Genomic DNA, 18,055 nt, shown 5'->3' with positions numbered 1-18,055 from the left:
AGTGTGAGCAGGGGAAGGAAGGGGGGCGGGGGGGGGAGATGGAGGTTATCAAACTTAATCAAGACGAAGCAGTGGAGTCAGCAGAGGTTACACAGCGTGAGGGGAGCTGCATCGCTGTGCTGTCACAGGCTGGCACTTTAACTAACAGAGGCATTTTTCACTTTTAGCACTTCCTTACCAGTTTCCTCTTTTTGTTTACCTCAGTTCAAACATAATTTAGGGAAAAGTAGAACGAAGAAGAGACAGGTACTGTGGAGAGACCAGGCGCCACACTGAAGTCCAACCAGCACACACACTGCCTGAAGGGCTGAGTGTGTGACGCTGAGCTGCCATTTTGATTTCTCAGCACAAAAAGAGATGCTCACTGAAGTCACAATGCCCCCCCCCCCCCCCCCCCGCCCACACTCACCTCAAGCCATCCTCATCATCCTCCTCTCACTCTAATAACTTTCCCTCGCTGTGCTTTAAATGAAATCTTATTTATATAGCCTTTGTGATACACGGAAGGAAACACAAAGTGCACAAACAGGATTGTGGGAAACAGTATTTTGATCTCTGTCTGTTCACACAAACTGGAAGATAGACAATCAAGTTGACTTTTGAAAAATATAAACAATACTACCACTTATCCTTCCCAGGTAATACATAGAGTACATTTGTGATTGCTAAAAACACGTTATACCAACAGAAGTCAGTAAACACAGGATGATTAAAACAAGGATGAAATAAGCATTATTTTGAGTTATGTTTCGGAAATTCTGTTATAAAAGATACTAAAAAGACATTTACATCTAATCTTGTTGATTTTCTACGGTATGGAAAAACAGATTTAATATTCTCTCAAATAATTCTGATTGTGCAGATCGAGTACTCCATCCCTACAAAGCCTCCTGTAACCACTTTGTAATGAACATCGCTGTAGACTTTGAATTAACCGTAGATGTCCCGTGGGGAAATCCCCCCTCTTTCGGCATGTTGAAGCAAATGCTTAGCGTCATTTTGCAATTGCTTTTCTTCCCATCATCCTTAAGATGTCCTTTTGAGCCTCTGCAATTTAACACCTGAGACACGTTGAGGGTGTCGCAACTGTGATGCGTGAAAACCAATGACATGAATAAGAAAATGGATCAATACTGCAGGGGCTCATTAACTTTGACATTTGCCTCGCTGCAAAACAATGCCAAGTAATGTAGGAGGCATGTAATACAGGCATTGTGACATACAGGTGTTATATCATCTTTAATTATAGATTATAGTGATAGGCTCATGTAAGTCATGTAAGTCCCTCATGTATTGCCTTCCTGAGGATTGGGGAGTGGTGACTCCACAGGGATGTCAGGATAAAACATGAATATGTATAACCCTGTCGTATGTTGGCAGTGATTGATTGATTGATTGATTGATTGATTGATTGATTGATACATTTTATTTCGAACAAATGTTGCAGTGCATAGTCATGTAAGAGAAGTCAAAACAAAAAATGACATTTACAACAACAACAGCATTAGCAACACAAACAGTCCCACATCTAATGTTCGAAAAGGAGTGAGAAGAAGTATAATTTATTTAATCTCACCCCCTTGTAACTAAATGATTTATTTATAATCCATAATCTGCAATAATTATCATTATTATTAATTATTATTGTTATTATTATTAATCTGCATTACCTGTTGATTGACACACACACACACACACACACACACACACACACACACACACACACACACACACACACACACACACACACACACATATATATATGCACACATACAGTACACACATCCCTCCACACGCTACAAAAAGTTCTTCTGGTTGTACGGACCCTATGAATTTCAAATTGAAATTGTCTCCTTGTACTATATCCCCCCCACTCGTTGAGTGAATACTTTTTGGATGTTTCCTGGTAAAACGTTATTATTTGCCTTAAACATGATTTGGGCCGTTTGGAATTCTACCAGGTCTGTGAATTTTAACAATTTTGACTTCAGGAATAATTCGTTAGTGTGATCAAGGTATTTGATAAGGTCAGGTGTTGTCATCTGGATGTATTTTCAAGAGTTTCAGATTCCATTTTGGCAATTAAGCATCTCAACTGGAGAGATGACCTTTTATTTTACAGATCAGCTGATTGTAGAGAAGCTATATTCGATATTGTCATGATAACAATACACTAACATGGTTTCCTTTTGATGAATCTGGCAGAGAATCATTCTCTTCAGTTTAGCTATTTGGTTTCACTTTCCGAGTCCTCACTAATTCAAAGGAAGTGGTCTAGGTTTGAGGTCTTTACACTGGCTTCAAATTACTTTCCTTCAAATCACGTTATTACATGTATTTAACTGAACTTCAAATTCCTGCTGTTGGTTTATAAATCAATGAATGGTTTAGTGCCTGAGTTTCTGATATTCTGCTACATGATAAACCATCCAGAACTAAACATTAAGAAGCGTTCGGTTATTGTGCTGCACATACTGTATCTAGAACAAGCTACCAGAAAATGGCTTCATTTGTATTATCTTGGCTTTTTATTTTTATTTTAATGTGATTTTATAATGTTCCAGTTCACAGCATCAAATATCGGCTTGGTCAAATAAATTAACCTGGAAAAAAGTCTTGATTTGGCTTTTAGTGAATCTTGAACTGGGAAGTTGATTCATAATTGATGTTGCGGACTGACACAGAAGTTGTAGTACCACCGTTTGTCCACTAGAACATTAGCTTAACCTCCGATGCACTTCCTGGGTAGAAACATGTAATCCCAACATGGTAGTTTCAGGTGATAATACACGAACGAAGATCAATATAATATTTAATTTCTGCCCCTAAATCCCAGTAAATTTGAAACACTGGACCTTTAAAATAAGATGTATGTCAGAGATCGACTCAAAACGTGTTTCTGCTGCCCCCCAGTGGCCAAAACAAAAGAAAGGATAATTCAGTCCAGACTGGTCTTCTTTAAGAAACACTTCAAACAATACATTGGGTTTCTACAAATTCACCAGAGGGGGCTTTCATTTTGAAGGCGTTTTTGAGCTAGCCAAATATCTTGCTCCGTTGAATAAAGCAGCGCAAATCCATTCTTATATCCTTCATCGATGCTCCTGGATATACCAATGAAACGATTTAGATAGGCTTGAAGCAACTGATTAAGGAGTCCAATCAGGGTCTTTCTGTCTGGGAGCTGATTGTTTTGTCTGATGAGGCGATGATATTGTTTTTTTGACCAGCTTGGTGCACAGCGGCATAGTGATTTGCTGCTGAGAGTAAAGATGCAACTTCATCCAGTGTTAGTAAAGTAGAAATTGTGAATTTTCTTTTGAATAAAAGCTTTCCTCTTTGTACCTTAGTGCATGATGTTTAGTGTAGTTTCAATAGTTGCCTCTTCAGAGACACCAATGATGTAACATGTATGTTTCCCCCCAAAGCTTCAAAGCATGTTGTTCTACTGAATTAAACTGTCAGCGGTGCCTATAGGGTAAAAATGAATATCCTATTTTCCCACTTTTTATGCATTTTGTATAGCTTCTCCACTCTGGTATAGAACACAATATGTTGTGTGGTAATTTGAACACAAAGTCCTTCAGGAAATAGGCAGCAAGTAAATGCTAAATTGAAAAAATAAAGGTCTTGAAGTAGATTTTGATACGGCAGCGTCCTTCAAGTCATCGTGTTGTTGATAATCGGCTTTCATAGTGGGTATTTTTAACCTATCAAACAACTTACATTAGCACAGTTTTGCCAAGAATTTTCTGGAATTACTTGCATGTTTTTAGGAAGGAGTACTGGGAGGTAACGTTTCTTTCAAAATAAAAGTCTGTATGCAAAAGCTGTATGCAAGTCTTAATGAGTCAATGCTATGGTTAACGCTTGAGAAAGATCATAGTTTGGGTTAAAGTAAGTGGTTTATTGGGTTAGAAATAGATTTTGGTTTGGGCTCAAATGGCTAATCTTGGATAAAATAAGGAAACAATTGTGGTCATGATGTCAAGAAACCAAAGATGCCTGTCACTTATCTTACTTGTGTTGTTACCCTAATACAATCTGCTGTTTTTATAAAATGTATTCATGAAAATTAATCAAGTTTGCGTCTGTCTCCAGCAATCAGGGAGAGGATGTGACCTTAGTGTGTAACAGGAAGCAATTCATGCGTGAGTGTATATGAGATTAAGTTAAGCATGCAACACTAGCATAATGACTTCATTATTGTGTGCCTTGACCTCATTAAATGCCCAATAACTTTATTAATCTGTGCGTCAACCTCATTACAATTTGCCATGACCTCATCAAGACACTGTGACAACAAATGTGCTGTTCAACTATATGATCTGAAATCACAAACTAAAGCAGAGAAGTGACTGCGCCTGTTTAACAGAAACATTGAAATACACAGGGAAACATGGGTGCATTTGAATGTCTGTGTTTGTAAACTAGGTTTGCATTGGCACCATTGCAGCCAAACAGGGTCTTCTAGGGTTTTAAACCATTGATGTGTAAAGAGAACTGGGTACAGCGTTTATGACGGGCTCCCTTTTTGTCCTATGAAAGTTGCAAGTAATCGTTTCAGTCAATGTCCCTTTTGGGCTCCGAACATTTATTGAGTTAGATTTGCAATAACATTGAGTTTTTACATACAAGACCATTTAGTAAATGCAAGAAGGATGTGTAAAGATCAAGTTACAAGTCAACATACGTTTTCGGATCTCATAGAGCAGGGGGGTCAAACCCAAATACACAGTGGGCCAAAATAAAAAAATGGGTACTAGTCGAGGGCCAGACTGGTTCAATGTTTATAGCAGAACTTATTGAAATGAACTTATTGCACATATTAAACCAGGAACTAACAAAGCTTAAATGATTGCCTATAAAAACAACATTAAACATTAAATAATCAGTTGCATTCATTTCTTATGGCTCTATCTGCAGCTTTTCCAGAGTCATTTCTTATGATTACATTTTTCCACAGGCCAACAACAGCTTCAACAAAACTATTTCCCTCAAAGAAAAACCAAACATGCCCTGTTGTCGTGAGAGAGAAAGTGCAGAAGGAAACATCCATTAAACTCAGTGTGCTGCTCTGTGATGCTAGTTCAACCAGATACTTGGCATCTCATCTTGGGTGCAAGTTCATCAATGTTTGAGCTCAGGCTCTGAGCTGAGGAGACCCTCAGGATGGAGTGAAGGTGTGCGTGCAATATACCGGCGGGCCAGATCTAATAGGAATTAGAAATTATCCTGCGGGCCGAAATTAAATCCACCACGGGCCTGATTTGGCCCCCGGGCCTTGAGTTTGACACATGTGTCGTAGAGAGTTAAAACATCTCACTTTGATGGAGCATAAGAGAGCAAAACACACACCCAAAGACAGACAGACATATAATGTATGAATGTTTTGATGTAAAGTCGTCATGAACTGAAACTCTGCAGCCACTAGACCCAGTCTATCAAATACTTGTGAGTTGGCTTGCAAAAAGTTAGAAGAAAGACTGTCACACTTTAATATGAAAGATTGAATGTACATCTTTCCTATGTTTGTTTTATTTTGCTCATGTTCATATCCAGTTTTCCAGTTCTGTCCTTTCTTGCCCCTGTGAATCACAGTCTGAAATGTTTTTCATTTTCACCGGTATCTAACACAACAAGCTGGGCCATCACCCGAGATATGTCACATCTGTGCATTCCTTCTATATGTGTTCATGCCTTCATTTCGTGTGTGTGTGTGTGTGTGTGTGTGTGTGTGTGTGTGTGTGTGTGTGTGTGTGTGTGTGTGTGTGTGTGTGTGTGTGTGTGTGTGTGTGTGTGTGTGTGTGTGTGTGTGTGTGTGTGTGTGTGTGTGTGTGTGTGTGTGTGTGTGTGTGTGTGTGTGTGTGTGTGTGTGTGTGTGTGTGTGATGTGATGTGATGTGATGTGATGTGATGTGATGTGATGATGAGTAGACACTGGTGTGATTTTAAATGGCTAACATCTCAAAACACCTGCCAGATGATGCGGAGGAAAACTGCTGTATGGTGTGATGGCCTCAAAGAATGGCATCCATCTGTCCCTAACCTAGACCACTTCCTTTGAGTTAGTGAGGACTCGGAAAGTGAAACCAAACAGCTAAACTGCTCGCTATAAAGCTCTGAAGAGAATGATTCTCTGCCAGATTTATCAAAAGGAAACCATGTTAGTGTATTGTTATCATGACAATATCGAATATACTTTCTCTACAATCAGCTGATCTGTAAAACAAAAGGTCATCTCTCCAGTTGAGATGCTTAATTGCCAAAATGGAATCTGAAACTCTTGAAAATACATCCAGATGACAACACCTGACCTTATCAAATACCTTGATCACACTAACAAATTATTCCTGAAGTCAAAATTGTTAAAATTCACAGACCTGGTAGAATTCCAAACTGCACAAATCATGTTTAAGGCAAATAATAACGTTTTACCAGGAAACATCCGAAAAGTATTCACTCAATGAGTGGGGAGATATAGTAGGAGACAATTTAATTTTAAATTCATAGGGTCCGTACAACCAGAATAACTTTTTGTAGCGTGTGGAGGGAGACTATGGAACAGTGTGAATGTGGAACTAAAGCCATGTCCAGACATTAACCAGTTCAAGAGGAAATACAGAGAAATAAGTTTCTCGAGGTACAGGGATGGGGAGGGTGTGTGTGTGTGTGTGTGTGTGTGTGTGTGTGTGTGTGTGTGTGTGTGTGTGTGTGTGTGTGTGTGTGTGTGTGTGTGTGTGTGTGTGTGTGTGTGTGTGTGTGTGTGTGTGTGTGTGTGTGTGTGTGTGTGTGTGTGTGTGTGTGTGTGTGTGTGTGTGTGTGTGTGTGTGTGTGTGTGTGTGTGTGTGTGTGTGTGTGTGTGTGTGTGTGTGAGCTCTTTTATCCATTCAGCTCTCTGTGTGTTTCAGGTGAATGCCCTGGCCTGATAATATAGGATCGTAGGCTGAGAATCGGAGATGTTGTCGTCGGTGATCACTGCGCTGCGGACCTTCACCGAACTGTGAGAACTTCTTTTTGTTTTGTCAATGGCATGTTCTACATCATCAAATACCACTGTTGTAAAATGTTAAACATATATCAAACACTGTGTTAACGCTTCAGGTAAAAAGTGCACTGTTTCTTGGTTGGAAGAAGATTTGAAAAGGAAACAAAATATGTCAACTTTACACGTTTGTCCTTGCTTCACGATACTTTGCATGAACTGCGGGTTTTCCAGATATTCCTTTTAGAGAGCCGAAGCCTGCTAGAGGAGGTTTGCTTTTCTTTTGAATTTGTTTATTCAACACGGCTTACTGACAACAACCAAATCCTATTGCTATCCAACGCCACATCTTCAGGCAGGGATACAGTATGATAACACTATTCTGTTTGATGTGTTATAGGCTGTTTCCTCCTCGATGATTTCCCAGAAAGCTCAAAGAAAAAAAAGGGTAAAATATCTTAAAAGGCATGCCCATAATTCAGTTCAAGCGTGACTATGAAAATGCATGTCCTAGCCTTGAAACGAGCCCTTAAAGGTCACAGCCCTTATGAAAAGAACATGGACAATATACTTTTAAAACACTGTGATGTCATTCTGATGCAGTTAAAATGACATCCTTTAACATTTTAGTTCAGTTTAAAACTCTTTTATTTACTTTTAAAGCCCTCAATGGCCTGGCCCCGCCCTACCTCTCTGAGCTGTTACACATCTACACCCCAACTCGCACTCTCAGGTCAGCTGATCAGTTGCTCCTGAGGGTGCCAAAAACGAAGTCTAAGCGCAGAGGGAACTGTGGAACGACCTGCCCTTGCTAATCAGACAGGCTCCCAATGTCTGTTTTTAAATCCCGTCTTAAAACCCACCTCTTCTCCTTAGCATTCGGAAACAAGTGGATTGTTGCTTTTATTTGCTTTCAGTGGTCTATCGTTTTTTATTATATGGCTATTTTTTTATTTTTTTATTATTATGTTTATTGTGGTTTGTTTTGTGTTTGTATCTTTTATTTTAAATGTATTTATTTTATGTTTTGTGAGCTTATCTCTCTGTAAAGCACTTCGGTCTGAACGTTTTTAAAGTGCTATATAAATAAAGTTGGATTGGATTGGATTTTCATTATGCTCTGTTGTGATTGGTCAACAGCTAAGAGATGTCCCGCCCCTTAGCCTATCATGTACAATGTGTGGAGCGTTAACCAATAGGAGCGCGAGTGTTACATAGTGATGTCACTGTGATCCGGAAGTAATTAAAGGAGCCCAATGGAGGCATTTACATGCACACAAACCTATACAACACACTACAGGAAAGGGACAACCCCAAAAAGCATAAAAGGAACCCTTTTAATGGGATAATACAGATCATACTTTCGTCTAACTTACATGTATGACTCCTCTAAACTTTACCTCAATTGTCACTGAAAGGAGAAACGCTATTCATTCTGCATTTATACCTTTTATTGCTTCCCTATATAACTATTTCCCACTAAACTGCCGCTAAAGGGGTCATTAGGCTTCAGTTGTCTATCATCATGATACAAATAGCCACCCGTTGCATCCCTAAAGCGTTTCCCCTCCTCACAACATGGAGGCAAACTCTGTTGCTCCTCCCGACTAACATCTGTCTCCAGTGTTGCTCTGTTGGTGATTACGTCACTTAATCGCAGCAATTTATCATCCGAACCCTGAGCCAGTGTCCCGAAGGACTGCAGGTTGGAGAGAAAGGGAGGGAAATGAAAAGGCAAACACTTGTGCATGCACTGGGACCGCTGAGGCAGAGCTGGTCAGAAAGCATTAATGGATGCCGAGAGACAGCCGTCATCAGCAGCCAGAGGTGGCTTAGTCAAATAGAACTACAGATACTCGTGTTTAAAAATACTCTGGTGAAAGTAGAAGTACTGACTAAACTTCTTTACTCAAGTAAAAGTAAAGAAGTATGGGCCTCGAAATGTACTTAAGTAAAAAGTGCCCATAACTAGCAGCTGTTTTAAAGAGTACCTGACCTCCCTTTATATTAATAGAACAATAATGTCATTGTTAGCTAATGAATGTTTCCATGCTGAACAACGGCAACATGACAACGTTTCCATTGGTCCCTCTTCTTTAGAGAAGACCAGGAAATGATGGATACACGGATCGTGTTCAAATCAATAGGCACGCAATGACTCTAAGGCCACGTTTACACGGAGACGCAACGGGTTGTATCCGCTGCAGTTCTCTATTGTATGGACGGTTCGTTCACACGAGGCCTTAACAGAACCGCGGAAACTGAGCCCTCAAACGGTAACGGTCCCAAGGTGGGTATCTGCAAACGGAACGCTCTGGGGGGCCTAACGGTTCCGTGTGTACGTCCTATACGATCATTTCTTGATAACGATGAAGCCATAGCCCCTCCTCTCCCCATCTCTCCTGCTCACCCCCGCGTCATTGCTGATGTGTTTTCGCCAACAGCCTCTGCTGCTCACTGCTAGCATGGTCAGTAGCTACTGTCTGCTACTGACCATGCTACAGATGTTAGTGCTCCTAAATCTACAGCTCCTCTACCACAACCGTCAGCAACAAGTGGACATGGAGAACTACATGAACTACATGTTGCTAAATCCACTGCAGAGAATAAACAGAAGGGCAACCAGGCAACCATGGCAACCATGCTCGGGGGATCTTCTTCGCTACTTTTGGTGTATTTTGTGGCGGAAGTACAGCGCCACTTGCAGGCCCGGCATATGTACTACAGCGTCTCCAGCGGGTCGAGCGGTCTCATGTGGACGGACACGTTTCTTGAGCCGATACCGTGTGGACGGAAGAGTTTTTTGATATCGACTAAGGTTCGTTTTCGTCATCGTATCCGTGTAAACGTGGCCTACATGATAATGATCACGCCACCAAACACAGATTAAAACTAAAGTAACCAGCCTGGTTTGAAAATGTAAGAAGTAGAAAGTACAGGTATTTGTGTTCAAAATGTAAGAAGTAAAAGTAAAAAGTCGTGGAGTAAAGTACTAATACCAGAAAAATGTACTTAAGTTCAGTAACAAAGTATTTTTACTCCACTACTTCCCACCTCTGTGTCTAACAGGTGCCACAACCTCTGAGTCCCACAGGAAACTAATGGGACTGATGCTGAAGAGAGAGCGTGTGATATTAGAGAGAAGGGTTGAAAGAGCAAGAAGAAATGTTTTGTATTTGGGAGCGTAACATTGCCAGGAGCTGAGGCTGAAATAATGTGCTGTGCTGCTGAGGGTAATTTGTTTTCACTTTCTGGGGAAATAGCAATGTTCACTTTCCCGCCCCGAGCTTTTTGTGGTAATCATGCGGGCCAGCAGGCAGATTGAGAAGACAAAGACGGATACAATAGCAAGCATAGGGATGGGAGGGTTACTGGGAAAAGGTTTTTGGTTACAGTTACCTGTCAAAACATGTGATCAGTAAGTATATCAAAATATAAAATAAATGCGACCTGATTAGGGCAGATTAAGCCAGTAGGCGTATCGATTCACACTCAAATAATAAACCATACAGAACAGTACAGCTTAAGAAATAAAATGACAATTAACAAGATTTTTTTAGATTCTTAAATCCTTCTAGTAATCCCCAATTTCAAAAAAATGTAACGGTAATCTGATTACATTTTTCTTTATGTTACTATAAGGGAATAGTGTTACCTTCTCTTTGTATCCTGACTTCATTAATGTCCCCTTACATGTAGTCTGTTACTCCCCACGCCTGAACAAGCAATAGTCTGTAGATTTATGATATGCCTGAACAGCGGCATCAGTTCAAACCTCAGGAACAGATGTGATATTCGATGAAGAGCGTGGAGACTCTGAGATGATCCTGTGCGACACTCTGAAGTGGGGCGGAAGATAATTGTAGGTCAAAATGTACTCTTGGAGAACAACAACAACAAGTGTGCGTGCGTGAACAGGTGCTTGAATGTGATTAATCTGTAATCAGTGGTCATTATGTGTGAGAAGTGTTTCGCACCCACTCAGTATAATGGTTGTTTTTGCTGGTACTGATATAACTGTAAGAAAAATCCACCTTCATAGATCATGGCGCAAAAGAAAAATGTGTCTTATTTATAATGGAGTGTATTCTTGAAGAGCAAAATCTCTTAACATTTGCATATTTTGTTTCATTCTTCAGGATATTAAACCTATTAAACAATGCAAACACGAGCTGTATCTGCTGTATGCCCAGACTAGAGTCAGCACTTTCTTTTGTATATGCAGCTCTAAATCCTGAGTCAAGCGTTTGGCACACAATCTTTGAGCATATTCATTGAAATATACTCAGTCTGGCTTCAAAGCTGAGCAGAAAGACACTTGTTATCCCGCATTGCATGACACCCCAGCTTGGTGTTCTTCTGAGCTGTCAGCCAGCAGTTTTGTGGGCAGTTTTCTCACTTTGCCTTGTCGGAAACGTTCTCAAATGTGTGCAGGTGTGTGTTGCCATAAGCATGTAATCAGTGCTCAGGGGGTTATGTCTAATCAGAGGGATGATGGGGCTTCTGACAGTAGGTGTGAATCAGAAATGATTACCTTTCCCTCGCTCACCGCTGAGCAGAACAATGCTAATGTGTCTTTGCTGTCCTGCCATGCTGCCCTCGCTGGCCTCAGGCTTTATCTGTATTCTTTGTATTCAGTTTCTTGCATCTATGTCCTTCCTGCATCGCCAATTTTCCTTGACGAGGCCATATGATGATTTTTGGGCCTTTCATGTAGTGCGTTATATTGGAGTTTGTGCACGTAAATGGTCTGCAAAGGCTAAAATCCCTGTGTTCCCTCCGGAGGGAGTTTCTCTCCCACACACTGGGCTCTGGTTTCAGACAGAGGGTGAAAAGAGCTTTTGACCAATAAACCACTTGGACATGTCACACGGGTAGAGACCAGAGGCGGCGGGTACTGTAGGCTGGAAGGCTAAGCCTTCCCAAATATTTTTGTCACTGCATCCTGGTAAAATCAAAATATAATGTATAATGTTTGTGTCTTTGACATTAGCACCTGTGCCCTGTACGAAGCCAGTTCAACAGACCCTGGATATGTTTGAGTTATCTAAACTAACCCTAACAAACGAGATCTCGCTAAGCGGTCCTACGACACTGGTTATCAACTCGGTAAATCAAGCCAGGGTTTTTCTCTCCAGCTGAGAGCGCGTTCACGTGAAAGGGGCGGGGTTAGCTACATTTGACCAATCACAAACAGGGACAAGTATACTGACAGCGCAGCGTCATAGTTAATTCATGAAAAGTAAACTAATATTAGACTAATATGAACTTTAAACATCCATGATTTAAACATATAGCCTAATCCTAAACCTGCAAGGTGAACACAGAACAACTGGTTACAAAATAACTACAGAGTGTTAGAAAGCGTACAACAGTTTTATGATATCACTGCCCCATCTAAGACACGAGTGGATCTGACTTTAATTACATTTGAGTTGAGTGTTTGGTCAACTTAATGTACGAGAAACTGGCTCAGATAACGAAATATGATATATGATATGATCGATGTACGGATTGATGATGTGATATGAATGATAAGTGCGACACGTCAGCGTCTTCTCTGCATACGGCAGTTTAAACTGTATTTCCTTTCTCCTGTAATATGACTTGATAGATTTAAACTCCGCACACTGAGCTCTGATTGGTCAACAGGCGGTGCTTTGACTGAGAGTTGATCTCTTTTCTATAGACGCCGGAGGCGGGCAGCGTCAGGTCAAAAAAAGTGATTTAGCCTTCCCAAACCTGAGCCTCACACGCCGCCTATGGTAGAGACACTAAATACAGTTCAGTCAGACAACTCACGTGTTTCTTAATATGTTTATTAGAAGCAGCATATAGTTTGAGTTTGGGCCTCATCACTCCACAGATTTACAAAGAACATTGAGTGATGATTAGATAACTATCCCCCGAGCCTACAGGTGGAAGCTGGGGTGCTGGGGGGGCAGGCGAGCAGCAGCAACGTGAGCGCAGCAGTGGCAGGAACATGAACGTAGCAATAGCAAGTGAACACAGCAGTGGCAGCAGCAGCAAAGCGAGGCGGAGGCAGGAAGACCTGGCCGCTTCAATAGAGCGGCTTGTTTAGGAAAACGTGTTTGGTTGGTTGTAAGAGAGACGAGGCGCGTCACGTGTTAATGTATCAATGGTGCTCGAGTTGACTGCCTGAACTAGCTCGCAGGCTTCACCCCATTTATGAAACCTGAAAATTAGCAGAATCCACTTTAACTTTTTGTAAGATTTAATACAACTGGTAAATCTACAGTTATCAGCCCAGTCACAATGTTAGCATTGTTATGTATATGCAAACCACGGATAACACGAATGTTAAAACGTTTGCAAGAGTAACACAACAAGCAATGCGCAAAGCAAGTGAGTCACAAGACGTAACTTCCATAGTTTTTTGATACCAGGATCTTAATTCTAAACGTAGCAACATTGTTTTGGAGCACAAACCAAATCAATGGTTTCACAACTTTTACCCCTTGGCATTGTGCCATTCTGCAAGAGTGATATCAGGCAGATATGAAATGTATTTATGTCATATGATAATAGTTTAGAAACATTCAAAGTATCAGTGGTTTTGCAGGAATGTACAATGCCAATTTTTCTTTTTTTGGAAACTGATACATGAAGGGTACATTTCTTTCTATAGCTGTTAGTGTGAAACATAGCAAGGTGACTGGAGAGGTTGGATTTCTCTTTTCTTTTAGCTCTTGGTTTTACCGACTATGTCTACCATCTGCTGTAATGTGTTTTCTCCAGTTAAGGAGAAAACACTCTTATTTCCAGGAGAGGGATAATAACGGTGACTTTTCAGGCCGATGGTGGGAGATGAGAAAGGCTCAGTGTTGTGCTATCATCACATCTCTCTGTTTGCCACTAGGTTCAAGGAAACAGTTTGAGACTGAAGCAGCAGATCAGATGCACTGAGATCTGTCCGACAGTGTACTACAGTGTATTGCACGGCAAAACAAATTGAATTGCCTACCCTCTCACAGGAGAGGGTGAAGGCAGTCATTTTGAGATTGTTTTACATTTACTATCACCAGGGGTCCTGCCAGGCCAGTGGAGTGACTGCTGTGTAGTTGTGTTGCTGTTGTGCCCTCATTTGCAATGCTCTCTCATCTGTATCAAACTGCCTGTTTGGGCCCCTGGTCGAATAGAGCAATGCTCACCAGGGTCAGATTGGAAAGAGAAAGTCTGGATATCAGCATCTATTCCAATGGAAGAGAGCCAGGGTGGCAGGCAGTTTTGCTGAGTGGCACAGAAACCCTTGAACACAAGTCGATCTCTAAAGACCCGGACGCACCAAGCTGACACCAAATAACTGACACCCCCGACTGTTGTGTCGCCTCGCGTCTCTGCGTATTGGCCATGTGTCGCACTGGAACACACCGTAAAGACTTCAGCCGACGGCCAAGAAGCACGTACGAAGTGCACATGCGTGAGTGGCAATAACTCTCCTTACCAGCAGGCGGCGGTAGTGTGTATTCGTCATTCAAAAGAGGCAACAACTGGAAGACAGACTGCGTGATAACCGAGAGAAGAAGAACAGACCGTGATATAAACAAACAACAAATAGCGTTTTCCATTTTCACTCTACAGCGAGAAGCTCATGGGGCTTTCCCCAACCTGTGTCGAGAGCTGGAGTTAAATGAAATATCAGATTTGCCTTCTTAATAGTTTGTTTGGGTCCCTCACTTCCGTTTAGCTTCTCATGCACTGATTTGCTAGCTGAACAGCCAATCAGAGTGATTTCGTTTGCCGACAGCCTTTAACCGACTGCCCACTGATTCGACATGTTGAATCAGTGAGTTTTCGGCTGAAAAGGTGTCTGCACGGCTGAAAAGACACGACGGTGCGGGGGACACCAATGTGAGTAGGGCGTGTCGACGCTCATCGTCGGCCTGAAGCCCATCGACGGCCAAAATCGGCTTGGTGTGTCCGGGCCTTAACACTAGTAGAGGAGAGTAAATATTAAGGGCCCTTCATTTGCATTTTAAACACCTAAGACTTCGGACATCCTGTTGTATTTTATGTCTCACCGCAACATGAAAAAACACGGCACAACAAACAGCGCCCAATGAGTAACACAGAATGACAATACATCTTCAGGTTCTGTACCATATCGAAACCTTTGAAGATATTTGGTCATTAACTAAAATATTGGACACATTATTAATTGCAACAAGCCATCCTTTGCTCCAAACTTTTCCAGCTGACCTAGAACCAGTTGTATCTCTTTGCTCAAAGAGGAAATGTGCAAGGGCCAGTCAGTGTTGGGTATTGACCCATGAGAGCAGCCCTCCCTGACCCGCCAAGTTGAAAAAAAGGGACGAAAAGACAAAAATGTTTGTAATTTGAACAGCGGACAGAACAACCGCGTCAAAAGATTCTTACCTTAAAGCAGAGGTGGCCCCGGACTTCGTTTTCTGTGGCCCGCAAGAGCTTGCAAAGAATATAATACATTTATTATACGGTTACAAGCCGCTTTACAGAAGCACGTTGCCCATAAACTACATGTCCCACAATGCATCTCATCGTGTGACATGCGCACTGATGAGACTTGCAAATATTTGCCCTTGACTTCTGCTTTCAGACGTATTTAATTATATAGTTATTACCCTATCCGATAATAATCCAATTCAAAGGCACTAATGTAATATAATACATTATTTTATATATATTTATATTTATAGAGACTAAAAGTTACAACCGGCCCTTTGAGTGCAACCTTCATGCTGATGTGGCCCGCGATGAAATTGAGTTTGACACCCCTGCCTTAAAGGATCACCAATATGATTAAGATTCATCCTGTTAAATGTCAGCCTTGCCAATCCGTCCAATAGTTGAGATATTTCACTTAAAATGCACAAATGATTGAGCTGGAGAAAAAGCCAATGGGTCAGCATTGGGATAGACCCTCTGGGGAGCATGAACATCTGAACAAATAGCTATGTGTAGTAGTTGTACAGTGTTAGATATCAATGGACCACATTAGCATAGTAAGGACTGTCTGAGGCAGGGTGGGTTTACCACATGGAACAGCATGAATAATTAGAGGCAGGACTGAGGGTCATTAGAGGGTCTTTTTGTGTAGAGTGAATGGGTGTTTGAAGATAAGCCCTTTTATGTTGGCTATGCGGAGAAGGGGGGGTTATAGTAAGTTCATTGCAGTGCTGTTCTGCAACACTGATATTCTGTTTATCTAGTGCTCCTGTTACCTCACCTTCAGCTCATTTGTATCTCAATTCATATCCTTTCTTCTTACTCAACCGTCCCTTTTCCACTTGTCTCTCTCTTTCTGTAGGTTTGAGCATCTGGATTGTCAGTGATTGGAGATTGTAATGTCTCTCTGTGCCGTTATCTAAATGTTGGGTTGCTGTGTCTCAGGGGGGTGAATGGGTGTCCAATCAGAGGGACCTTTGGCAAGCTATTTGACCCCAAATTGCTCATATAGGCATGTCTATGGTGTCTAAGTGTAGGTTAGTTGCTTTGGATAAAAGCATCAGCTAGTATATAGTTCTATTTTTGGTGGTGATATAACAAATTCACATGTGGTGTTGTGAAAGAGAAATGCATGACAAACTGGTAAGAGAAATCAGAGGGTTTCTTACTTTTCTATAACATGATTGCTGATTATTGGCATGAAGTCCGACAATTTCCCAACACTTAGCCTAAGCGTTGACAAAGCCGCTGTGATTCCCCTCTGTATAATGTGAGCTACACAGGCCATATTATCTCTGCTGCTATCATACTGCAGCTCTATCTGTTCCTTCAGTGGAGACCTTAGGTGCGTTCACACCGGAGTACTTTTCCCAGAAGAGTTCCGATATAGTTCAGAAATTGTGCGTTCACACCAAAAAAATCCGGAATTAGAATTTAGTTCATGAGAACCTTTTTACCCCTTTTCCGTCCCTGCTAGAGAGCAGGGACTTTCATGGGAGAAAAAGGTTCCTATTTCTGATTGGCTGGGCGGATTGCAAACCACGCCCCGTAAAACTCCCAAAACATTTTGTGAAGCCGCCATTTTATTATCCTCGTATTAGCATTATTAGCATTAGCATTAGCCCAGCACACAAACGGAGAGAGACTAACTTATGTCAACACAAAAAAAAACATGGGAGCGGTGGAGATGAGGAGGTGTCGGCGTTCTGGCGATTTACTCGGAAGGCTTCAGTAGAAACTGCTGGGAGTCCCAGCAGCTTCTACTGAAGCAAGTCCCCAACTCCGGGGACTTCCGGCCGGGGACTTCGGGTGGCAGTATACGCCGCGAAGTTGTTTGCGGCCTGCCAGTAAACCCAAAGCAGAAGAAGAAGAAGTGACGTCAGCTGCTTCATTTGCCTAATCCTCCCCCAGGGACTTTTTCCGGTGTGAACGCGATCTGTACTTAGTTCATATGAACTAAGTTCTGATGAACTAAAGAGTTCTGATGAACTAAGTACGGAAAAGTACTTGGTGTGAAAGCGCCTCTCGTCTACTATCTCACACTCCTGTGACTCTTCAACAAACTGGAGCATGCTTCAGCACACCTAAAGCGAACAAGTGCAGTTTCAATTTGGATTAGAGGTGTCGTTGTTTACAGCTTACTGATGTCCAGTGGTCTCCAGTCAGTGTAATGCATGCCTCTGGTGCCAATTCCTCCGCTTTCTTTGTCTTTTCACTGCTATGCGATTCATGGTTAACATCTGCACTGGAATTACGGGAAGAATGTTTGGTCAAACTTTTAACGATTAATAGAATATATCTTTATTGTCGTCATACAAAGTACAACAACATTTCCTTGGCAGCTCTCTCTTCAGTAACAGAGAGAGACCCAAGCCGCTGCGTCTGCACGTGCCGCCATTGTCCAAACTTCTAATCCCATTTCGCAACGGTGACAGCCCTAAATGTTATATAATCTGGGCTCTGCTTGTGATATAAGGCTTAAAACCACGAGAGCAGCAAGGAACATATGCGCTTGTACGCACACATATGGACATACTACACATACTACATACTCATGCATGAGCAACACAAGAAGAGTAAACACTGTCTCGACACACACACAACGACAGAATGCCGAGCAGATGCT

The 18,055-nt window shown here is 41.7% G+C and overlaps 1 protein-coding gene across 4 annotated transcripts in view; it reads left to right on the top strand.

Moving 5' to 3' along the window:
- Window positions 1-18,055, top strand: part of sphkap (SPHK1 interactor, AKAP domain containing) — a 181,079-nt gene that overhangs the window by 90,982 nt on the left and 72,042 nt on the right. For all 4 annotated transcript variants that reach the window (XM_079674369.1, XM_079674371.1, XM_079674367.1 and 1 more), the window contains exon 2: window positions 6,911-7,002. In XM_079674369.1, the coding sequence (XP_079530495.1) occupies window positions 6,959-7,002 (44 nt within the window). In that variant the 5' untranslated portion in view covers window positions 6,911-6,958. The remainder of the gene's footprint in view (window positions 1-6,910; window positions 7,003-18,055) is intronic.

The sequence above is a fragment of the Notothenia rossii genome (genome assembly GCF_949606895.1).
Source record: "Notothenia rossii genome assembly, chromosome: 4".
NCBI classification, from domain to species: Eukaryota; Metazoa; Chordata; class Actinopteri; order Perciformes; family Nototheniidae; genus Notothenia; species Notothenia rossii.
Note: the sequence above shows the minus strand (reverse complement) of the source record. Positions and strands in the feature narration are given on the sequence as shown.